At 51.3% G+C, this 24,977-nt stretch overlaps 1 protein-coding gene across 2 annotated transcripts in view; it reads right to left on the minus strand.

Annotated features, from left to right (window-relative positions):
- slit1b (slit homolog 1b (Drosophila)) overlaps nucleotides 1-24,977 on the minus strand; it is an 84,212-nt gene that overhangs the window by 47,634 nt on the left and 11,601 nt on the right. For both annotated transcript variants that reach the window (XM_023820481.2, XM_072703501.1), the window contains exons 3-4: nucleotides 23,518-23,589; nucleotides 21,616-21,687 (exon numbers count right to left, since the gene is read on the minus strand). In XM_023820481.2, the coding sequence (XP_023676249.1) occupies nucleotides 21,616-21,687; nucleotides 23,518-23,589 (144 nt within the window). The remainder of the gene's footprint in view (nucleotides 1-21,615; nucleotides 21,688-23,517; nucleotides 23,590-24,977) is intronic.

Genomic DNA, 24,977 nt, shown 5'->3' on the forward strand with positions numbered 1-24,977 from the left:
ATTTGCAGCAATTAGTGTTAAAACCGTTAATCTCCCAGACAATAGTGCAGGAATCCATCTGCGTCTCACCACCAGAGCCAACTATCTGGTGATGAGGCATTAGAAGCTGGTCCTGGGAGGGCTTCTGCGATCCCTGACAGCTGAATCCCCAACTGACACGGCACTGAGCGCGTCCTAAGGGCCTCCACGCTGAGGAAGTATCCGAGAATGTGGAGGGGGGAAAAAAAAACACAGGAAACTAAGGGCTTAGACTTCTTTGAGGAGGGAATTAGAAGCCATTCCATCTATAGCTGATGCCAATGACTTGTTCACTTCCTTCCTGGGTGTGTGGGCCTCACCCCCACACCTTCTGAATGTGCACTGGCGTCGCCCTACACCTGAGCTCTCAGCTACCATTGGCCACAGGCTCACATTAAAGACCAATGACCTGTCGGCACTGACCACACCCACACAACTTGACCCGCCCCCACAGCCGGCACTGGCCACGCCCACCCATCTGAGGCCACCCACAGGGCTTTCTTGGTCCTCATCTGTGCTTCCTAAATATTCGACTCTACCTGGCACCGCTAAGTCCTTTCATGGCCGCGCCTATCGCCAGACAATAATTCCTCACGTCGCAGCACCTCTACGCTCTCATCTGCACATCTGATGAATCCGTAGGGGCTTCCGCACATCCGTCAAAGCCTCCGTCTCCCAGCTTGTCCGTTCTGTGAGGTTTATTGTGCCGGCGCTTGAGTCATACCATAAATCAATCACAGAATGCATATCAGTCCCCGCTGTGTGTCCAACTTCCCCTCGCACAGCCGGAGATAAAAAAAAAAAAAAAAAAAGAACAAAAAAAACCTCATTTTCTGTCGTGCCGGCAGCCGGATTTGCGGGTCTCTCTCTCCATGGGTGCTGGAGAACAGACCGCAGCATCACAGAAGTGCCTGCCTGTCGCAATTTAATTCAGCTCATTTTTATATAACGCGGCCGCTTCAGAGAGCTCGCCTGAGATCTAGCGCCAATGTTATAAAGGATGCGTACCGTCGGCACTGACAAGGAGACCGAGCCTCTCTGTCAGGAGACCAGACTTCCCAGTCCCAGTCACACAAAGAAACAACAAGTTCTTTGCCCAGTACATGCAACTGAGTAACTGTTACTATCAGCACCAGTCAAAGCACATGTAGGCATGCAGTACCTCTGGCGCCCCCTGTCTGAGACAAAGCGCTAAATCGGCGTCCCCAGAGTAGCTTGCGCCCTAGGCAGGAGTGCCTAGGGAGTCCCGTGTCCTACAGGGCTCTGGTCTGCCACGGGTCTGGCCCGCGACAAATCAGCATGGCCCACAGTCCTGGACCTTCCCAAAACGTGGTGTGACCTTCAGGTAAACCCAGGGATCATCATGCCTGACGGGGAGGGGGAGATGGGGGGCAGCGTGCATTCCCATCGATAACACATCTGGACCCTTAGATGAGGATAGGAGTTCCTGAGCAGGGTCAGAGGTCAGCAGCACAATAAAATGAATGGCTGGAGAGAGAAAGAGGATGTCGGTCATCTGAGCCCAAAAATGTCTAGAACATCAAAGGACGTACTTGTCCTCTGTTTTTATAGCTCTGCATTTGTTGCTACCATTTTTCAGACGGGCAGTTTTTGGGTATCCTTTGGAATCGCGCGTGGGGGGAAGCTGCGGTTCAGGCAGAAGGTCTGCGATAACCACTCCAGACCTCCAGGCTCATGGCTACAACCTAATCCTCGGACTAACGTCCCAAACAAACGTAAGATTGCACCCCCCTGCCAACAGCTGAAAGCTCGCGGCCTGCTCCAAACCCCCTCTCATTTTATATCGACTTTCTGACACAGTTGAGGATCCAGAAATCTCGCGTTGGTGAAAGAGGCCCAACAGAGGTGGTTGGGGGGGAGGGGGGGATTAGGGAAAAAGCAGAATGGTGTCCCGTACTTCACGGGTCACATGACCTCTGAACAGAAGCAGCATTTTGGAGCTGAGGGCCTAATTAAAAAAGGAGGAAGGAACGAATAACGGGCAGACAAGGAGGAGGAAGGGAAAACACGGAAAGGGACGAGCGAGGGGGACAAACCCATCTGGAATTCCATTGTCGCCCCAGACTAATATTTGTTTTCCCTGGCTGCTCTCTGATTGGTTGTTTGTTAAAGGAAATGAGCGGATACTCAGCGTGTCTCCTAGCAACCCCCCCCCCCCCCCACCCTGAGGTGCAAGGGTCGGGGTGATGGGGGAAGGAGGGCTTGGGGTTGAGGGGTTATGGAGGGCGGGGGTGGATTTATGGGGTATTTGAGACTGAGCTTGTCCGGGTCTGTGAGGGTGGGTGTGTGTGAGAGACTGTCAAGACAATAAGGTGATGGTGCGGGTCGCCATGCCGACCGGGTATCGGACAGGCCGTAACCCAGGAAATGGGCACCTCCGCGACACCGTGGACTGGCATACTGTCTGTAACGTGCCCCACTAAATGCCTAATGGTTCAAGATCACTCTAATCCTGCTTAAAAAAGCAATTACAGACAAAGGATGCTGTTAATTGTTACACTTTCCGCTGATTTAAATGGTTGTCTTATTACGCTTTTGCTTTGTTCAGAGGATGTTGTGTATCTCCTGCTCCAATCCATGTTCGCAACATGCTATTGGCCTCACTAAAAACAAAACATCTACTAAATAAAAATAAATGTAAATGTAATATGCGCTTCCAAAACCTCACACTGGCCATGCCTACAATACCACTGCATTTCTGCAGCTGACCTTGGCTCACTGGGATCTCCAGATACCACCCTTATGAGCAGCTGAATCTGTAGCTTTCGGAATCCAGCTGCTCGTCCCCACAGATGTTTGGGGTAACCTGTTCACCTCGATTTACCTCGGCGGCTCGGGAAAAGTGCCCAGTGCCGCGCCATCCCCTAGCCGTGCCGGATTAGCCAGTGTGTGAACGGGCGGGTGGAGGCCAAGCTCGTAATCGGGGGAGAAGCCATAACGCACGTGCCCACCCCCCACCGCACCCCACCCCCTTGCCAAATTGGCCCCCCTCCACTGTCCTCCCCCGGCCCGAGATGGGGGGGGGGGGGAGAAGATCTTTATCACAAGAGGAACCAGTTCTGCCCCATTAGCACTGAATTCTCCTTGCATTCTTTCTAGATCTTTCTGCAGTCGACCAGAGGAGCTTACATTAACCCTCTTTTAGAGATACCTGCATAACTCGATTATTTATATCTGTATCCCAACCATCGGGTTACTGGTCCAGGTCAGTAGCCTCTATTCCAAAGGCTTGTTTTGTTAATTTATTCCCTTCTTTCAGGCCAAAAAAAAACTTGTTTAACAAGATTTTACAGCAGGGACCCTGAGTCCAGGCTGACTGGCTATCAGGCACTTTCAGAGATGGGACAGGAGTGACCCCAGTATGGTAAACCCAGTGTAAAACCTTATCACGTTCCACTGGGTCTCCCCAGCCCGGACCGCTCAGTGGTTTAAGGAAATATAAGGGGGGAGGGGGGGGGGGTCTCTCCCCTTCTGCTGCGGACAAGCTGACTCCCATCAAACGATGGTGTCACCATGCTCTCCGAGAAGATTGACCATGCAGTGCAACACAAAAACTCCTCAGACTTTCAGAGGGCTTCACGCCTATCTCCTGTGGGAAGGTGTAGGAGGTTCAGGCAGCTTCACCATCACTCTGCGCCCTCGTATCCCAGCGCAAAGACCCGGCGTTATGTGAAAGTCGGCTGGGCAGCTTTGGAGACCCAGAGAGCCTTATTGTGCTCCACTGAAATGTCCTAATAAATCAGATCCGTTCTGGCTACGCAATAACAAAGCCACAGGTTACTATGATGTCAGTCAGTAAGCACTTCAGCCCGATTCCCATCGCTTATCCTGTTCATGTTGGGTTAAACCAAGCAGGGATAGATGGTAATCTCTATTCCAAGCAACCATGCTACTATTGGCAGGTTTGATCTGTAAGCTTCGCGAGTCCTGCTGTAAACGTTGGCGTTAAGCAAACAGATGGTGTAATTAATACCGGCACACAAATCCGACAAAAGACCCGGGATCACCGCGCGAATAAACAGCGGTGGTGGTATCTCCGCTGGTAACCGCGACACAGCAAGGCCAGCCGCCGCAGCCGCGACCCCGGCTACCCGTATCCCTCTCCCCGAAGGCGGTGCCACGGCGAGGGGCTGTGCCGTTTCTCCATGCGCGCCTCGTTCCCCTGCCCGCCATGATTTTCCACACTTACCACGATAGCCCCGCAGCATTTCCAAAAACAGAGCCCTGCTTAAAACTCAGAAGGAGAAATCGATTCGGCCTCTTCCAGGGGCAGATTACCATAAGAATTCATATCTAAGCCAACACACCCTTATATTGCTACTGTACCTCTTTCTTTTGCTAAAATTTCACTTGTACATTTATTCAGAGGAACGAAGGAGACACACTCTGGTCTGTCAAAGACATTAAAATGATCTCCTTCCCCATGTATGGATGGGAATAGCTTGTTATAAAGCCTTCAGTCTTCTTATTGTGATCTCTCTTGCTATCTTGTAATTTTTTTGTCCAATAAAAGGCAATGTGCTTGACCATAAAATGGTCCTGTGCACCGCCCCCCCCCCCCCATTCCATTTGTGGATTCAAATAGATTGTTGTTTTTTTATATCAACAGATGAAATTTATGTGCTTTCTTTTTTTGTCTGTCTCTAACCGCAAATTCTTCAAGAGGCACAGCGATAATTAAATGTGTGTACAGTTTGTGGAAGCTGGGAGCAAATGTTTCGCTTCTTGAGTGATTAATAAATCTTCAGAGTGCGATCGCTTAGCATTTCCAGAAAAACATATTTTCTCCAAGCCTGTGGCATGCTTTTAAGATGAATCCCAAACTAATTATGAATAATTATGAGGAAATTCCTCAGTCCTCCCAGCTTAATTACAAGTGTAAAAACATAAATGATGCATTAAGATTTTAATATGCTGTACTGTATCCAGTATGCTGAGCTCTGTAATTACAATCGCCAATAGCTGATCTTCATGAATACTTTCTGGATGATCGAGCTGACAGCTCAGGCCATGACAGAAGTGGTTTCGGTCAATCCTGCCCCCCAGCACGCAAATAAAAACACCCCCACACCTCCCGCAGAACAAATCTGGTTGGTGCCCCGCACGTAGACACTGTGAAAGTGTGGGGAAGTGAAATTCAGAAATGCAGGCAATCATGTTGTGTCAGGGATAGAGTCGGGGGGGGGCGGGGGGGGGTGGGTTCCGTCAGATCATTTGAGAGTCGGGTAATCTTAATGTAGCTAAGTGACCATGCTTGTCAAGTCAGACCAACTCAGAGTCTCACGCCTGACGTCTTTCAGGCACGAGACTCAGTCGACATCTAACGGCACTAAATGTGTCTTAACTTGCTGCATGACTGCGTCGCCCAGAAGGCTATGACAAGACACACGACCCATTCTCGTTCACACGACCGTCGCAGGCGTCGCGTGGAAGACTTGCGGCCGTGTCGGTATTACACCGCGAGTTCTGCATGTAATCTGCGATGGAAGGTACCACAAGGACTCGACCCGGCCAGGCCGAAAATCCCGCCAGGCGTCAAGTATGTGCGAGACGCAGGTATAATAAGAATTACGGCATGGGAAAGGGGAGCTCAGAGCCGCTTTTCATTGTGCATCTCCTTTTGTTCAAAGGCAAACACACTTTTCAACTGCCGCGTGACGCTCCGTTCCCTAGGATGTGGGGAAAGGACGTTTTATTATTTTTTTTCATCCAAGCCGACGGGCCCTTGGTCCCAGGGGCACCTATGTCGCCCCTCTTCACAGCGAGTCACTTTGTCGGAGTTTATTACAAAATGCAAATGAGTCAGGCCCCCGAAAGCGGTGCGGCGGCTCTGAACACGCCTACACGCGAGCCCATCACCACTCCCAATTAAATATTCCATCACCGTGAATTATGAGATCAGCCGATGCCTCTGTCACGGCGTTAAATCCGAAACTCTAATTAAAATCCCACTTGTAATTACAGTGGGGGTCTGTTGTTTTTTTTTTTTTCCTCCCCAGCACGCATTTAATCGGCTTCGCGGCGTCGCCAGGAGACTTCGTCACCGTGGCGATGTGCGACTCAGAGCGGTGCAGGCACTCAGACAGGACGGCCCAGTCATCCTGGGTTTCAGTACGAGGACCCTGGAAAGGTCCTCGGTGCTCGGAGAGTGTCTGCAGCGCCGCCCGCGGAAGGAGAGAACAAGAGAGAGGCTGTCCAATGGGACAGTCATTTCAAAGGGAGCTTATGCTGAGGTTTTGTTTTTTTTTTTTTTCCCCTATCGACCCCCCCTGGTGTTCCCTCTGTATTTTTCCAGAATTTTTGGAGAGGACCCGAACAGAGCGTTTCTTTGGCACAATGGAAGGTTCTCAAAAGCCACTGCAGGACCTCAGAGAGCCGGGACGGCTTGCCTTTATGATGGGGTCCAAACCCGCCTCACAGCCCCACCTTCCCTGTTCCTCAGCTAAAAAGGGACTTGGGATATCAGAACCCCGGAGCTCATAGTGGTGTGGGAGTCGTAGGTAGGGGAGGGGACGCCTATGCTTCACCTCCCCCAGCCCGATGGCTCGCACTCTGACCCCTCAGTGGGGCTCCTGAACAGCCCAAAGAAGGAGCGGGGATGCCGTGGGCAGGGCCCACCCCCGCAGTGCCACCTTTATCAGGCCTGACCCCAAAGCAACACCCAGGGGCCCCCGTCTCCCTGGTGATGAAGCGAGGCCCTGGCTGTTGCCTGGCGACGACAATAACAATGGTCCCTGGGAACACCATATGCCCTGTGCAAAGGGCAGCTTTTTCACTTAGGTGAGGAGGGGGCAAGACGATGGCATGACACCATGGTGGGTGGGGATGGGGGGGGGGGTGGTCTGAGAAGGGTTTGCGAGAAAGAAAAAAAATTAAGAAATAGGCTCCCAGATTCACTTCCTGGGTTGTTTATCTCCGGCGGCAAACGTGGGGTCACAGCAAAACCAGTGTCCTTCCTGTCTCTGCCAGCTACGTATTCCCTCACCCCCACAGACGCCCACCCCGGCAGGGTAGACAGAGGAACACAGCATCATTTTCAGGACTAATATAGCAACATTACCAAGAAAATGACCTGATTTTAAAAACACACAAAACTCTGAAGCTCATTTCAACTTCTCCTTCCGTTAGTACCTCCTCCCAGAATTCATGCTCAATGCCCCTCAGTTAGTACAAAAATGTATTTACAGCGCTAATGGTTCCCATGATAATAGTACAATAGTGTAAATGCTTTGGTAATAAAACTATAAATGCTGGCTTTGTCCAACCAGAAGATTTCCCTGAGTTTGCTCAAGCTGAGATGGAGGAAAGGTTGAATATAAAAATCGTAAGAGGACGGTAGTGGTCAGGAGTCCCTGTCGGCCACAATTTTTTTTGTTTTGTTTTAAAAGATGAAACAAGCAAGTATTCAAAGATGGGCAGCCCCTCTGAGGGCGTCGATCTCCGCCTCACACCCCGAAAGGGGGTTTGACTGAACAACCGAGTTTTTGGAAGTTTCAAAACCACTGAAAGCCAGTGGGGGAAACTGATGTTTTTTGCTGACATGAACATACTGCCCTCCTTTACACATGACCACCGTACCTTCAATATATACAAATATTTTTTTGAGTGTGTAGCTGAAGAGGAGAGATGATAGTTGCCCACAGGCAACACACACACACACACACAAAAAAAGTGTTGCTTGTTTCCTTGGAAACCATCACAACGGAACGTCAGAAATGAGATGCATATGAGTGTTCTTGTGACTATGGGCAACCCTTTGTAGAGGCTTGACAGCTTGACAGGCAGAATAGTGCTTAAGCAGCAATATCTCTAACTTATGAGATTCAAGGGTGCTGAGGAGATCTTTCCCTGGTGATCAGCTGCCAGTCGTATATTTGAGGTTATGGTGGGGCTGGGGGGGGGGCATTTGCAAACAGTAAGGATACACTCCAGTCTTTAGCTGTGATTCCGTTACGGTTCTCGTGTGAAAGGTCTTTGTTTGCTGCCAGTGGACCCTGTCTCCTTTCTTCTCTATGCTTCTCTTCCCCTCTTTTAGTGACTTTCCCAACTTGAACCTCCTTTAATCCACAGAAGTTTAACCTCCTTGCATCCAAACTGGCCTTGAAGAATCCCGACCGCATGGCAACAGCACTATGTCACCTCCAGGGTGGACGATGGACAGACGACTTCAGAAACAAGTGAAAACCGTCCCATAAACGTTGCAGTGTAAAGAGGGACACACGTGAATGCTTTTCGTGGGTTGATACCGTCCTCAGAACGTGTTGGGATCAGCTGTGATCTCCTTTGTGGGGAAGCAGGCTTCACAACCTGTCCACTGTGACAATCGCAGATCACGTTCGACTTTGACAGAATAAAAATATCCCGCAAAGCCGTCAGCTATAAAAAGAGATGAGTAGAGGTCTCTAGAGTGGGATCATGTCACCACTTCTCCCAAATTTAACACTAACCTGCATTAACATAGCCCCCTGCCATGTCACTGTCCTCATCAATTATAAAAACCATCACATACTGACTCTCTTGGGGGTTTGGCACTAGCCTAGGATTTCCTGCCAGTCCCATAGCTATAGACCACAAGTATGCCAACTCTCCCACCTGCCCAGACTGGTGTACTATCCACGCCTACCTGGGAACTGGATACGATCCGCTCTGCCATGCACCAACCCACCTGCCCTCACCCTCTCAGTCTTGGTTGGTCTTTCATGAGCTCTTCTCTTTGTCTGTCTGCTCTTCAAATATTTAAAATGTCTCCACGGTGGCCATGAGAGGGGAGGCCCCTGGAATGTCATTTCAAGCCTGGCTGCATTCCCACACTAATCCCTCTTCCAACAGGGCCGATTAAGGTATCAAGTGGCAGGCTGTATAATTGTGCGTCGCCTCGCTCTGGGGGGATTAAAAGCCCACAAATTGGAGGGGTTGGGGGGGTGGACTGTGGGTGGGAGGGGGGTGCCTTAATCACAGAGAGACTGAACGCGACATCCCCCCCATACTTCCCTTGCAGTGGAGTTGACATGGGTGTTTCCGGAACCGTTTCCCCCACCCTGCGAGGCCTGCCCCCGACCGCACACAGACCGGGGGTCCTGGCTGTGCAAGGGCAAACATGCCTGACAGATGATTGTAGCACAGGTATTCAAACCGCAAACCATGACCTATCACCACAATGGCAAAGGTACAGTGTGAGATTTGCATGAGAACCATGTGGGACCACTATAAAGGTGGCACACCACGAGTCGTTCAATGCTGCGGAACTCAACTTATGTGCTTGTTTGTCTTTCATGGGCGCAGAGGTTTGTTATGTAGATGTTGTAATCAGAACAGCCAAACCTTCAGCAACCTCATTGTACCAGCCAACAACCTCACTGTTGGGTCATCACAACCAACAATTTCACTTGGTCCACAACAACCTCACTTGGTATACAGCTGTACCACCAACAACCTCACGGGGTCCACAGCCGTACTAGACAACAACCTCAAAATGATGTACTAGCTCTTGTCGTAGAACAAAAAGCTCTAGCTGTGGATGATGCTCTCACCTCTCCAGCAGCATGACGCCTGGCTAGCAGGTATGGGTGATAGCTACCAGCACATCCATCATAGGTTTGGTTCAGGAGTGCAGTCAGTAGGTTGTGTGTTTGCCTTCTCTTTATTAAGCCACACCCACCCCACAAACACATTAACGCACACATAGAGAGAATTAAAACGACAGTCACACTTATACTGACAAACAAACAGTGACTGTTGAGCAAATATTTTCCTGGTTGTTCACGCACATTTAGTAAACATGCACTGAGTAGAGGGCACACCGCGAATAAAAGGAGAGGGGGCCACAAGATGCTGTGTGAATAGGGAGCGTGTTTCCAATGCTGATATTTCATTTAAACAGTCAGCGGAAACATACGCCACAGAGAGCGCATTGGAGCGGACTTTTCCATCAACAAAGTCCTGGAGGGGGGAACCTATCATGTCTTTGAGAGAAGGACACTTTGATGTCATGAAAATCAATGCCTCCCCATCATTTTTTTCACATTAAAAACTCCAATACAAGTCCATGCTTTCTCCAGACCCAATTACAAAGACCGGACCCCCCCCCCCCCCCCCCGAGGTCTCGGGCCGGGGGTTCCTCCCGGCACAGGCCGCTCTTCCCATCCGTTCACCCCCCCCGCGCCACAGGTCGCTTTGAAATAGGCATCCTGCCGGCCATCCGCTTTGAAGTGCAAATCCAGGTGCCCTCGTGCTCACAGGGGGGTAGATGAAATACGGCGATTTCAAAGCTCAGTGATGGGACCCCCTCAGTCCCTTTCGCTCTGCCCCCCCCCTCCCGTCCCTTATCTGTGCACCTGCTCACTAACCCCCCCCCCCCCCATCTCTCACAATTCTTTCAACGCAATCCAGAAAGTTCTATGTACTGCCAATTTTTTTTTGAAAGTCTCAAGGTGATGCCTATGAAGACCGAAAACTTCCCAGTTTCCATTTCCCACTCTGCTGCTTCCCTGGGTGTGAACTCACTCTCTCACTCTCTCTTTCTTGTTTTCTCTCAAACACACACAGTCAGTCACACACACACACACACACAGACAGAGAAACAGGAATCATTATGGCCAGACTACAGTTGAGTACAGACAGGCCAGGCACGACTCGCTGGGTAATACTCCAGCGACTGTTCTGGCCTGAACGCGTTTATGTTCTCGTTTCCCACGCGGTGCGCTGTTAGGTTCCCGAGGCCTTCATGATTACGTTACTTAACATATGCCCCGGGCCGCATCCCAGCATTCCCTGCCAAGTGGGCGCTCTGTCATCATGCGCCATTAGTGCCGTGCGGGGGCTTACCTACAGGCCGAGCCACCTTCTGTCGCCGACGGCAGTTTCTAGCAGAAACGCTTAAGCCATGGAGGTTCGCGTGTATTTGCGTGTGCGGCGAATGTGGGCGGGTGAGGGAACAGACACGTAAAATGCAACTTCTTGCTACTCACAGCTGCCACTAAGAAAAGACAAAAGATGTATGTAATGCTCAACACCCAGAAATTTTTCTTCATCTGGTGGCAGATGCAGAAAGTTTCAACCACCCCACCCATCCCCAACCAAAAAATAACACTCCCACCACTCAGCCTCGGCCCTGCTCCCGTCTCCCACCGAGAGGATAATGAGATCGGAGCCCCACGGCTCAGCCACAGCCGGAGCAAGCGCGCTTCTGGGGCACGATGCTGTCAGGGTGAGACAAGCCAGGCAGCGCGTTCAGCAGTCTGCCAGTGAAACGTGCGGGTCGCCATGTGTCGAGTGCTTGTAAACCAGGGCTGCCGTGTTCGAGATCCTGGATCCTAGCGGTGACAGACGTGGGTTGGGGGTGTGTATTCAACGCTCCGTCATTCATAAACGGGGCCCACTGTCCATTCAGTGGCCTGCCAGTTCTGGCTTGTTCCGTCTCCATGTGTGCGAGTTTCACGTACACACATGCTGCTTAGTAGTTAGACATGGTTCGGTGCACCCCCTCCCCAAGAGGTGCGGCCGCAGTGAGTCTAGAAGCTGCCGGAGTGCCGGCCTGGCTGCCTTGGTGATGTGGGATGGACGCCGTTCAACGATGCTGCCGGCTGGGGATTGCGGGATGGCGGGTGGTCGGGGCTTGGTTACAAGCTGTGTGTTTCCCTAGGTCACTCTCGGGTCCGCAGTGCATGCTGGGAGAGGCCGAGGTTTGGCTGCAGTGCAGCCAAAGAGTCTATATATTTTTGCCTCTGTCGGACACCGGGACAAGATTACTGCCATCCGCCATCACCACGGAGTACGGAAAGCCCAAAAAACGGCGGGAATTCTTCTGCCAAACTCCAGCATTATGTATATTTGCTCGCCGGATGCTCTCACAAACCCAGACCCGACTTAAAAGGGTTTATGTACGTTCCACGATTTACGGCGTGGGCCTGAGTGACCCGACACAGGGCCTGGCTCATGATCCGCGCTTCCAGGCCGGCAGCTGAACTGTTTCACCTGGAGCTTCACAAGAGGCGGCCTGTTTAGCACGGGACGTGTTACAAGCGCAGGAATTCTTCGCGTCGGATTTGTGGGTGTCCTTCAGGAAGATGAAAACAGTTCCAAGGAGCAGGAAGGCAGCAGAGTCTGGAACGGTCTTGGCTGGAACAAGAGGTTTCTGTTCCGGTGCTCCCCCAGCGCCAAAATCAAGTCGGGGAAAGCAGGGCAGGTCCAGGGGATGTGAAGCGGAAAGATCGTCATGCACAGATCGACAAACGCATATAGAGAAACTCATGCAGACACACACGCATAGAAAGGTGAGGAATTATGACATCGACATGGGAAAGTTCTGCAGTTCTGCAGGGTTCTGTGTTACTGAGAAGCCATATTCTGTGGTCACCCTGTCATAGCTCTGCAACACACTTTCACAAACTTGGCAGATGCCACAGATCTAAAATGTAGTAGATCCAGGGCAATAGTATATAACATGCAGCCTTTAAATGGCTGCCCAGCAGAGCTTTCAGGATGAACGAACAGAAACAGTCTGATGTTCCAGAACTCCCGCTTACAAATGGTCTAATGTTCTAGAACACCTAAATCTATAAAATGTTCTAGAGCAGTGTTTCCCAATCTGGACCTGCAGAGTCTCCATGTTCTTGCTCTACCGGGAGCTGGGAGGGAGCAAAAATGTGGATCATCAGTAGATCCCTGAGGACCGGATTAGAAAGGTTGTTCTCGAGCATCTCCATATCCAAGTCTTCATGTTCTGGAATACTTTCAGATGACTGATTCAGACATTCTGAGCAGGGCCTCCTATAAGAAGACAGCCACTTTCAATGGGACATCTGACCTACTGCCTACAAGATCTTTGGTTGCGCCAACGTGGTGTTCAGAGCGTAACCCAGCAACACTAGCAATGTGATCCTATAACTCCACACATCACCCGTTTGTTCACTTATATTCCCAATCTATTAACTTATTTACCTACCCATGACACCACACCATGCTAGGTAGACAGTCCGGTGTTAAACGTATGTGCAAAACTTCACATGTACATACTTGTATATTTTCTTGACTTGCATATTGTCTTGTATATTGACTTGAAATTGTCTCACACATTATACGTTATAAATGGCCACACCCACCCAGACAAATTCCTCTTACGCATAACATACTTGGCCAGTTAAGATTGTTCTAATTCTGATGAGGAGAAACGAGGGAGCTTTAACTACATCGGTGCAGCAGAGAAAGTGCACCCTGCGCCACCACCCTTCCGGAACCTTCCCTGCTCCAGGGCCAGGTAGGCGCCTCAGCCGCTGATGGCGTCCGTCTGTTGTGGTGGGCATTTCACACAACAAAAGCGAGCTTTAAGTGTCAAAAGACGGGAGAAAGAAAAACAAACGCATACAAAGAGTTGGGGTTTGGGCACAAAAGATCGCTGGAGGCGAGGAGGAAGGGAACCTGGGGGCTTCCTCTCGTCAGGAAGTGCAGGATCTCCAGGCCCTTAATTACACGCCAGAGATTAGAACCGCGCTGGCATACTGAGTCTCCTGGCTTTCTCTCCACGATGCCAAAACAAATATATACTGTTTACCTCCCTCAGGTCTGGGCGGAACTAAGTGTGGGAGGGGGGCACAGACCCGTGCATTGCAAGATCTTCTCTCGCAGTGAAAAAGAGTCCGGAAAGTGGAGGGGAAATACTTTAAGAGAAGCACAAACTGAGGTTCACGACTAGGTGTATGTGAGGTAGAGCCGTCTTCAAGACTGCCGTCTGTTTGCCTTCCTGAAAGGCGAAGACGCAGACGCTGACTGTCACTTCGCCGCACAGCAGAGGCGGGAATAGTGGGGGTCAAAGTCTCTCAAAGTGCCGATTCCAGTTTCAGCGTGTATTTGATCGCAAAAGATGGATGGATCCAAGCCCAGCCGGGCTGAGCTGAGAAAAAAAACTTCCGTCTCTCGGCAAAAACGGTACCATGCAGGGTTTAACAGACTTGGTCAGACATAATGCACAGACAGACTGACGCACAGACCTAGTGCTGGTCAACCCATTAGGTGACATAGACGGCCGCCTAGGGTACCACCTCCTGACGGGGTGTCGACATACAGTAGCCAGCCAGTGTCACCTTGTCTCAGACAGGGGGTGCCGGGAGTGAAGATTGCCTAGGGCACCACATGGGCTCTGAACAGTACTGCACAGGCCCACAGGAAATGTCTACGAGGGTCATGTGACGCGAGTGTGATAATCAAGGCCAAGCAATGTGACCTCATTTCCTGCCAGGAGAGGTCAAACTCCCGCCCCGCCTTCCACCGCCTAGGAAGCACGTGGGAGACAAAGACGCCGACGGGGGCAGCCCAGGATCTCCAGCTGGGGCCCGGCACGCAGTGCTCCTTCAGAGGGAGGAGCCACCAGTCACTGGAGCCAACTGGCGGCCCAGCCACCGAGATGCAAATGCGTCCCAATGTTGCAATTTGCCGTCAGCTCATGAGTGGGAAACGAATTTCCCCGGTTGCCCAAGCTGACAGCTGGGACACAAAGGCAGACGTCTCTCTAATGGAAATGGAAGAGGACCGACCACCTGGACCTCTCGTCGTTGGCAGATCTATCTGGGAGACAGGCTTCCTCTGGGATTTATGGATGAGAAGGCCACGGCATTCTGGGGCATCAACGTCATGCCAAGTGACTGACAGGTTTAATGGTGAATCATTTCACTGCGAAGCCAAAGCAGGCACCGCCCCTCTGGGGGGTGGGGGGCATTCCACCAATCAAAGGCAGGATTCCACCCCATCCAGGGCCCGCTATAGTTATTAAAGTCCTTGTGCGCCTCCATGCATAATGACGGTATGACTTTTAAATCAATCCCCATCTGACTTCCGCTTTCTTCAGATGGTTTTATTTTTAATAGTGTTTCTGTTTCTCTTACAGTTAGTGTAAAAAAAGCCAAGGACAACCTATAAAAAACATTTTAAGCAGCTTAGACTGGCTGCCTCTATAAAGGCAGTTGGAGGCCGAGGGAGGAAGGCATAGCGAACCATTCACAGGCCAACAACCTTCAGGGTGCTCCTGGAGCAAAGTGCTTTTGTCAGCTCCCTCCAGGGACGCTTGCCAGCATGTGCAGGGCTGAGAAGACGTGCATCACACCTGCCTTCCTTCACTCTGACATCACGATGCCTTCATCTCAACCACTCACAGATTAACCGATTCATGCAGCGCGACGTTTTTTCCAGAAAAGCTCGGTTTATGTATCAAAGGTGTAACAGGGAAGCTGCTGGGGTTCGACGCCACAACCTTTGAGTTCTGAACCCACATCCCTAAACGCTACATTACCTCTGTTGTGAACTGGGCACTTGTCACTGGAACCAAACCAATCCTGAAAGCGGGGAGCTCCTGAGGACTGACTCAAAGTGATGGGGGAGGCTGGCGCTTTAAAACAATGAGAAGCAGAAGACGCTGCAGAAGGTGGTTGGCTTAAGACATGGGAGGTCGCTGATTCATGTGCACTTCTTGTTTACTTAGCAGACTCTTTTAATCAAAGTGACATATTTTTGAGAAAACAGGGTCAGCCTGCAACAACTGGGGGCTATGGGTATTGCTCAAGGTCCCTGCAGTGAATCTCCCAATCCAGGGATTTGAACCAGTACACTTGCAATCGCATGCACATGGTGCTGACCCACTGAGGCACAGTGCTGAGGGGAGGGGGTGAAAATAAAGCTCATCAAAAAGGCTGCCTGTGCAGTTTGGGCTGATGGTGTCAGTGTCTCTAATCCTGCCTCTAAAGGGAGGGGCCGGGCCGGGTGAGGGGGCGGAGCTCATCGATAAGGCTGCCTGTGCAGTTTGGGCCGATGGTGTCAGTGTCTCTATTCCTGCCTCTAAAGGGAGGGGCCGGGCCGGGTGAGGGGGCGCAGCTCATCGATAAGGCTGCCTGTGCAGTTTGGGCTGATGGTGTCAGTGTCTCTAATCCTGCCTCTAAAGGGAGGGGCCGGGCCGGGTGAGGGGGCGGAGCTCATCGATAAGGCTGCCTGTGCAGTTTGGGCCGATGGTGTCAGTGTCTCTAATCCTGCCTCTAAAGGGAGGGGCCGGGCCGGGTGAGGGGGCGCAGCTCATCGATAAGGCTGCCTGTGCAGTTTGGGCCGATGGTGTCAGTGTCTCTAATCCTGCCTCTAAAGGGAGGGGCCGGGCCGGGAGAGGGGGTGGAGCTCATCGATAAGGCTGCCTGTGCAGTTTGGGCTGATGGTGTCAGTGTCTCTAATCCTGCCTCTAAAGGGAGGGGCCGGGCCGGGTGAGGGGGCGGAGCTCATCGATAAGGCTGCCTGTGCAGTTTGGGCCGATGGTGTCAGAGTCTCTAATCCTGCCTCTAAAGGGAGGGGCCGGGCCGGGTGAGGGGGCGCAGCTCATCGATAAGGCTGCCTGTGCAGTTTGGGCCGATGGTGTCAGTGTCTCTAATCCTGCCTCTAAAGGGAGGGGCCGGGCCGGGTGAGGGGGCGCAGCTCATCGATAAGGCTGCCTGTGCAGTTTGGGCCGATGGTGTCAGTGTCTCTAATCCTGCCTCTAAAGGGAGGGGCCGGGCCGGGTGAGGGGGCGCAGCTCATCGATAAGGCTGCTTGTGCAGTTTGGGCCGATGGTGTCAGTGTCTCTAATCCTGCCTCTAAAGGGAGGGGCCGGGCCGGGTGAGGGGGCGCAGCTCATCGATAAGGCTGCCTGTGCAGTTTGGGCCGATGGTGTCAGTGTCTCTAATCCTGCCTCTAAAGGGAGGGGCCGGGCCGGGTGAGGGGGCGCAGCTCATCGATAAGGCTGCCTGTGCAGTTTGGGCCGATGGTGTCAGTGTCTCTAATCCTGCCTCTAAAGGGAGGGGCCGGGCCGGGTGAGGGGGCGCAGCTCATCGATAAGGCTGCCTGTGCAGTTTGGGCTGATGGTGTCAGTGTCTCTAATCCTGCCTCTAAAGGGAGGGGCCGGGCCGGGTGAGGGGGCGCAGCTCATCGATAAGGCTGCCTGTGCAGTTTGGGCCGATGGTGTCAGTGTCTCTAATCCTGCCTCTAAAGGGAGGGGCCGGGCCGGGTGAGGGGGTGGAGCTCATCGATAAGGCTGCCTGTGCAGTTTGGGCCGATGGTGTCAGTGTCTCTAATCCTGCCTCTAAAGGGAGGGGCCGGGCCGGGTGAGGGGGCGGAGCTCATCGATAAGGCTGCCTGTGCAGTTTGGGCCGATGGTGTCAGTGTCTCTAATCCTGCCTCTAAAGGGAGGGGCCGGGCCGGGTGAGGGGGCGCAGCTCATCGATAAGGCTGCCTGTGCAGTTTGGGCCGATGGTGTCAGTGTCTCTAATCCTGCCTCTAAAGGGAGGGGCCGGGCCGGGTGAGGGGGCGCAGCTCATCGATAAGGCTGCCTGTGCAGTTTGGGCCGATGGTGTCAGTGTCTCTAATCCTGCCTCTAAAGGGAGGGGCCGGGCCGGGTGAGGGGGCGCAGCTCATCGATAAGGCTGCCTGTGCAGTTTGGGCCGATGGTGTCAGTGTCTCTAATCCTGCCTCTAAAGGGAGGGGCCGGGCCGGGTGAGGGGGCGCAGCTCATCGATAAGGCTGCCTGTGCAGTTTGGGCCGATGGTGTCAGTGTCTCTAATCCTGCCTCTAAAGGGAGGGACCGGGCCGGGTGAGGGGGCGGAGCTCATCGATAAGGCTGCCTGTGCAGTTTGGGCCGATGGTGTCAGTGTCTCTAATCCTGCCTCTAAAGGGAGGGGCCGGGCCGGGAGAGGGGGTGGAGCTCACCTTCCGACACTCTCCTAGGGAAGCAGCTGGGTCCGGCTTTAATTAACCTGTCACTCCAGGCTGGACGGCAGACCGCAGAGCGTGTCTGTGGTTTAATGCCAAGTGCGAGCACGTGCACAGGGCAGCCTATATGTATGGCGGCTGCTTCTCTGCACGGTGATGTGTGTGAGCGAATGTGAGGCCCGCAGGTGTGTGTGAGCTGAGGCAGTGGTGTCCCTCTTGTGCACAAGCCTTAGTTAACGGTCACACACAGACACACGCAGACACACTCCTGCTGCACCTCCCTCCCTCAGCACTGACCCTTAAAGAGGAACAGACCTATGAGTCCCTAGTAATTACTCCCCTTTCCCAATGACCTCCCACGCGCCTCCCCCGCCCCTGCCACCTCCTCCCCTGCCACCTCCTACCCTGCCTCCTTTCTCAAATCAAATCCCAAAATGACCAATCGCTGACAGCAATAACAATTCACTATGCCGCCCCAAACCCTGCACCTCAAACAGACACCCCCTCTGCCACTCCTTGTTGCTACGGCAACCGAGCCTTGCAAGCAGTCCCCCCCCAAAAAAGACGGTAGGGCGCAAATGGGAGCAAAGTCACTGGGTTTGTATCTGATTAACAACAAATGTGGTCCAGCTAATGTGCTTTACTGAACAACATGCCAAAGCTGAACAGAGTGAATGTCGTTAAGCATCCACAAGATCGAGAAAAAAATCAGCATAAAGGTACGGCAAAGGGGAGTCAGCTGACCCGTGGAGAACGTCGTATGGAGGTCAGCTGACCTGCAGGGAACCGTCATATGGGGAGGTCAGCTGACCAGTAGGAGAGTCATGAACGAGCCATCTTTTTACAGCATGCAGGACGTTAGATGACATATGTGCGAAAACATCAGGAACAAATCTGGTTTAAGAGACGCTCATGAATTTTTTTAAAAAGACTGACCGACTGGTGCGGGAGCAGCACAATCAGCCCTTTTATCTCCAAAAATAACTTGAAAACGCGTTAATCCATGCCGTACGGGGGCCTGCCATTTTTTTCCTTTCCTGAAGGGGGCATCAGCAGGGGCATCACGCCTTGTTTTTGTTAGGCTCCCCTCGCCGCCTGTGTTTGTCTATCTGCTTCCCGCTCTCGCCAGACCGTAGAGCATAAGGCCCTGCGTTCTCCAGCCCTCCCCCCTCCTCGCCCGTGCCCCCCTCCTGGGCCACACAGACGGCGCTAACTCCCCCCGCCCGTGTGCCCCCGTGCAGCAGCCGCCTGGCCCTGGCACAGCCCGGATCTGCTCGCCCTCTCTCCTGCCCAATCAACAGGCTGCGCCTTTCGAGATGTGGGATTATGGAAACTATTCCCTTCCCGCCAGATGTTGCACCCGTAGGGGGCGCCTGGTAGCCCCCACCACGCCAAAACCAGCTTTGATGGTGAAGTCACAAGATGAGATTACGGGGGGCTACTCTTTTCAGAGTGTGTCGGGGGTAGGTATGCGGAGGGGTGTCGTAAATTAGGACTAAGCCCCCCCCCCCACTCTACCCCCCCCCCATCCGGTCCTGCCGCATACCTCCACTTTGTTCCCAAGCTTTACGGCATTCCAGCGAGCGGCAACGACCGCCGCACGGTCCTCATTAGCCGGCCCCCTTCCCCGCCTCGCATGGCACACTGGCAGGGGCCACCGTCGGGCCCCAAAAGCCAGCCGGCAGAGAGCCGTTTGCGCAAAACAGCAAAAAAGAAAAGAAAAGAAAAGACAAACAAGATGAAGTTTTCAGCCCACGGATAACGAGCACTTCCCGCTGTTGCCGTGGCGGCCCTTCCCGTGCAGCCTGGTAACGAGATGGGCTAATTACCAAGCTGGCGGAGACAGTGATGAGGCGGGACGGGTTCACCTCTCACTCAAGTCGCCCGGCCTTTTACCAAGGAAACCCCTGCTCCTGGGGGGGGGGGGGGTGGGGGCAGGAGGCAGCTGGTCCCGTCCGCAACAAACGCAGGGAGTCTGGAGTCTCCCTCAAGCACCTTTACGACACGGGGCGCTTTCAGCCGAAAGACAGTAAAAACGAGAGAAGGGACCCAATTACCACCGCATGTGAAGAGAAACATCTGGCCCAGAATCCCGCCCCAGGGCCACGGGCCGAGCACTGAACCCTCCTGTTAAGACGGTTTAAAACAAGACCTTAACGAGCCCCAGTGAGCACTTAGCGTAGAAGCAAAAGCAAAAGCAAGCCGTCCTCTGGGATCCCCGCCGTCTGCAGGCGCGTTCCACAAGTAGGAAACGGATGTGTAATTACATCACTCCGCTACCCATGATGCCCCGTTCTCAAGAAACGACTTTCGGAGCTGGAGTTCTTATGATAAACTGGGGAAAAAACTCTGTGATCCTATTTTTAGTGTTCAGATACAAATGAGGCCAGTTGGCCACGCCTTGAACCCCCCCCCCCCCATCTGCACCCAAACCATGATAAATGCATATTATTGTGGTCTAACATCTTGGGGAGGGTTCTTCTTAGCATCACAAACACAATCGGGATCTAGTTTCTGCAAAAGTGGTGGCATCTCCGAGTGAGCGTGCGCACCGCGGCGGAGCGGCCCGGCGAACAAAGGCCCACTGAGGGCGCCGGCGAGCTGCAGGGGAGCTCGTGAGTAAGAGCAGGTAGCTAATGGAGCACATTGATCAACGACGTCGAGGCTTCCTCAGCCAAGCCTTCACAAAACAGGTGGCCCTATTGCCCAGCACAAGCTATGGCGACATGCACAACCCACACGCCCCCATCCAACTGAAAAGGCTCAAGAAGCCGTCAGGAAGCCGTGGTTGAACGGTTACCATGGAGACGGGCGAGATTGCCCAAAAAATTGGCAAGAAGCCTTCCCTGAGAACAGCCTGCTATATAAAAAAAAAAAAAAAAAAAAAAGTTATTCATGGAGGTAACGCAATTAAGGAGAGCGAGGAGAGAGAGAATACACATGGGGGGCAGTGTGGGGCTCAGGAAGGGCTGGGGGGGAAATGACTTTTCCATTTCCCTCCATTTCCAGTCTCTCCCCACAGAGGTAACCCAAACTGGGAGGACAGGGGCCGGGGTGACGACGGTGGTGCTGGTGTCGCTCCTTATTATCTTTCGAAACGTTCCCGGAACAACTGGAACAGGAAAGCTTACAAGGTCCTGTGGGTCATTTTCCGAGAGGAGGAACTCAACACAAGGGGCTTCCCTGAAGGAGGAGCAAAGCCTACAGGCTTATGGGGCGACTCCTGGGGGGCGGGGGGGGTTTGAGAAGGCAGGAGCGTCTGAACGGCGGCAGAGGAGGTGCGAGAAAATCGCAGGTTACGCTTTCTGCGGGAATGCGAAGAATCGGAATGCACCGACTGCGACGGGTCTCATCCCCATTTTTGCAAAATAACAACCAACGTGCACCTAGTGGTTGGCCGCCCAGCGCACGGCAGTGCCAGAGATTCACCATGACACAGCCACTGCCGCGTGACCTGACGTGTCGCTTGGCAGGTTAAACGTGGTGAGACACTATATGACCTCGCTGGAGAAGATATCCAGAGCAGAGGGAATCTCCTCACAAATCACGGGGAAGAAAAGACCGCAAAACAGACAGAAAGGCAAACACCTTCCACTGTAAAAACAATTCGAGGCATTTTTACAATCCAAAACAACATCTGTTGAACTTACTAATGCTCTCTCTTCTGGAATAAAAGGAGAAGGAAACTAGTAACTTGTTTATTGAGCGGAACAGCTGCTTGTTAACCTCAGGATTTGTACGGCGTGTATTCTTATCTGATAGTGAAAATAGTGAGAACAGTGATCGTAACGCTCATATAGTCACAATGAGGCAGCCAGCATACAGGTTGCAGAAGATGATCATTTAAAAAAGCAGGTGGGGACTTACAGGCGTGAGAGGGCCGGATTCTTCTGGAAGAGCAGTTCGGGGAACTGTTGGAGCTGGTTTCGGTTCAGCCGCCTAGCATGGGAGACACACACTGTCATCAGAGGCAAGAGGACGTTTTACGAGACATTTTACTGACCTAGTGTCATCAATGCATGATGTCATTCATTTACTTCCAATTACAATATACATTGCAATCTGTAGACAATGGACAATTAAGAATCCCAAGGATTCAAAATGGGAAAAAAAAGGAAAATCGCAATTTAACAGAGCTCCAAGTGGCATGGTCATTAAAGGAAGGACCTGGAGGTTGGTGGGTCAAGTCCCCAAGGAATCCTGTTTCATTAACCCTCATCAAAGTACTTAGCTTCAATTACTGCGGTATAATACCAAACTGCACGAATGGGAAAAGTTAAGAATCACTTTGGATAAAAGCCATTAGCTAAGCAGCTAGCTGGTAATTTCAGGTTACCGCTGGAGGTCACCTGGAACCAGCACTTGAGAGGTTTAACCAAATTAAGGAGCAGATTGCCCCTAATTCCAGCTCCACTCCAGACAGTATGCTCTGTACCAGATCTTTATGCCCCCGCACTGGGAGCAGATGTGTAATTAACTGGCTATCGATCTGGGCCCATCGACGATGACGGATCTCAAACCTCAGCGTCATCTAAGCAGGATTTCACTCTGTCCCGGCAGTACGGATGTCATTAACCACAACAAGGGGCGTTCAGGCCTGGGTAGATCGATGGCCAAAGACCTAACCCTTACTAGCACTGCCTTTACTGGACCGCTAATCCATCAGTTTCTAACTGAAATACATATTAGATGTGGAGCAGGTTAGTGTTTTCTATTCACAGTTTAATGAGTGGGTTGCAATTTTACTCATATTTTAGTGTAATATATTACATTTGCATTTATCTCATGTACGAGTGAGGTACCTACAGTGCTCACAGAAAGTCTTGGGATGCATGCTTAATTCTGCAAAAATGTTGCAATTTTAAGTCCATTGATAAGTTTAACACATCTGCACAGACATTCTTTTTTATCAAGTGTCATTTTTTTTGACTGACTCATTCGGTTCGGTTCTTGCCATTTTGCTATAAATTGTAATTGTAGTCACTGGCTCCCAAACGGATACTAAACACAGATATTTGGTGCTTTATATTATTGCAAACATGTTACTAACTAAAAAGCACCCAGTGATGCTTCACAATGAACCTTTTAACTCAGAACAGCTCTTTCAGAGCTATAATTTGGGTTTCAATTTATTACTACTTGAAATAAACGTTTCACATAAAACTACTAGTTGTTTCTAATGTGATACATATTTTTTGAATACAAATGAATAAAGTAATAATTTTTATTAGGAAACCAATAAATTAGCAATATTTTTACTGAGTTAAGCAAGCGTCTCAAGACTATCTGTGAGTACTGTGTATCACAGGCATACAGCTATCAATGAGTCAAACCTGGGGAAAAGTACTGCATCCAGTACAGGTTTCCAATGAGTAATGAGTACCAAGTACAAAGTAGTTGGTATTGAGGAGAAAACAGGGGAGAAATTCATTCTGTACTGCTTAGAACCCAACATCAGGAAAGCTAAACAAATATTACTCAAGAGAATCAAGCAGTAACTACAACAAATACCAAATACAACATCTTGATTCTAGGGTGGCTCAGTAGCTCAGTGACTTCATGCCTCCAGTGTTGTGGGTTCGATTACAGCTCTGATTGTGTGTGTGTTTGGAGTTCAAGTCAATTTCACATGTCTAGGAAATGTTATTTCTGAGGTCCCCGTAATGTACCCTAAGCTGTGAGGGTGCTCGCACTCGTCCACAGCCGTCTGACCATGTATATACATATTTTTTTGCACGGCACTGGTGATTTTACGGCAGAAACACTCACAGCCTCTCCAGCTCCTTCATGTCATCGAAGGCGCCGCGCTCAATCGTGCTGATCCGATTCTCCATCAGCTGCCTGCCGGAGAGAGCCAGGAAAACAAAAAAATAATCAGTGACAACACTGGGGAGGAAGTTTGGGAGGGGTCTTAGCCTGGGTGGTCCCTGGAAATGCTTAACTGGGGGCTAAAGGTTCAGCTCATAATGTGGTTTGGGGGGGGGGGGGAGGCGGTCAGGGGTCCGGGGGGGATCCAAGGAGACATGATGGTAGACAAGGCAGAAAAACGTCTTTCTGGAGCTGCGTGCTTTGGGAGGCGGTGTGGTCTGGTGGTCGGTTAAGATTCAAGGGTCAAGGGTCAAAGAGTGAAAATGAGGGCCATGGGAGGGGTCGCTGGTACTGTAGCGCTCAGACGTGGTGTGGGCCGACCGCCATGTTCAAAACAACTGCGGCTACTGAAGGTAAACAGATCTCACAGTGGCAGCCTAAACAAATCACGCAAGATGAAAAATGAGACAAAACAGAGAAGCTATAAACAAAAACACGACTACCTTGGAGAGAGTTTATTGATATTTATAAATCAAGTATTTCAACTTTAAAACCAGTCAACCCCGACCACCCTGAGATTGACAGCCAAATGGCACCTTACGGACTTTCAACGAGTTAATTTGAGATAGTCGCAGGGGTAGTCACAGTGTCTCAGATCTATAGGGTTTTGGGTTTGAATTCCACCTCCTCCGGTGTGTGGAATTTGTGTGTCCTCTCCATGTCAGGCAGCGGTCCTCCGTGTACTCGAATTTCCTCCCACAGTCTAAAAACATGTAATCAGATCAACTGGCATCTCAAAATTGCTGACAGTGTTTGTGTTTTTGTGTGTGTGTGTGTGTTTTTGTGTGTGTGTGTGTGTGCGCGCCCCCTGAGACAGACTGACACCCACTGTTCCCATGAGCTGCCCAGAACAGGCTCCAAGCCCTTCCCCCAAACCCTCTACTGGATAAGCGGTCGGAAAATGGATGAATTCAATTCATTTTCAATTCCGTTATCTAGAAAAAAGCTGACGCGGTCATAACCGAAAGCTCGGGAAAGCGGCGTGAGTCTCATTCCTCAAGGAATGACGGTACAGATCATCTGTGTCTCCTTTGTTACATTGTTTACTCTCCCTGTTATCGTCTCCAACCCATAAAAATCACATTACGTTACGTCACATTACGCGTTATTAGTGGCTTCCGAAAAATATTTTTACGAAAAGCAGACAGCTGGTCCGGAGCATGCTGCCTCTGAGCTGGGAAATCGTGGGTCAACCAGCTGAAGCAGAAGAACCAAGTGAACTTTTCTTAAGCCTTTGTGTAACATCTGATATTTTCTCCTCAAGGATAAAAAAAAAAAAATCCAGAGGGCCGTAAATCGTATGAACTGGACTAAGGCTATTTATCATCTGAATCTTTCAGCAGGCATAGCCGGACCGTGTA

The sequence above is a fragment of the Paramormyrops kingsleyae genome, chromosome 20 (genome assembly GCF_048594095.1).
Source record: "Paramormyrops kingsleyae isolate MSU_618 chromosome 20, PKINGS_0.4, whole genome shotgun sequence".
Lineage (NCBI taxonomy): Eukaryota > Metazoa > Chordata > Actinopteri > Osteoglossiformes > Mormyridae > Paramormyrops > Paramormyrops kingsleyae.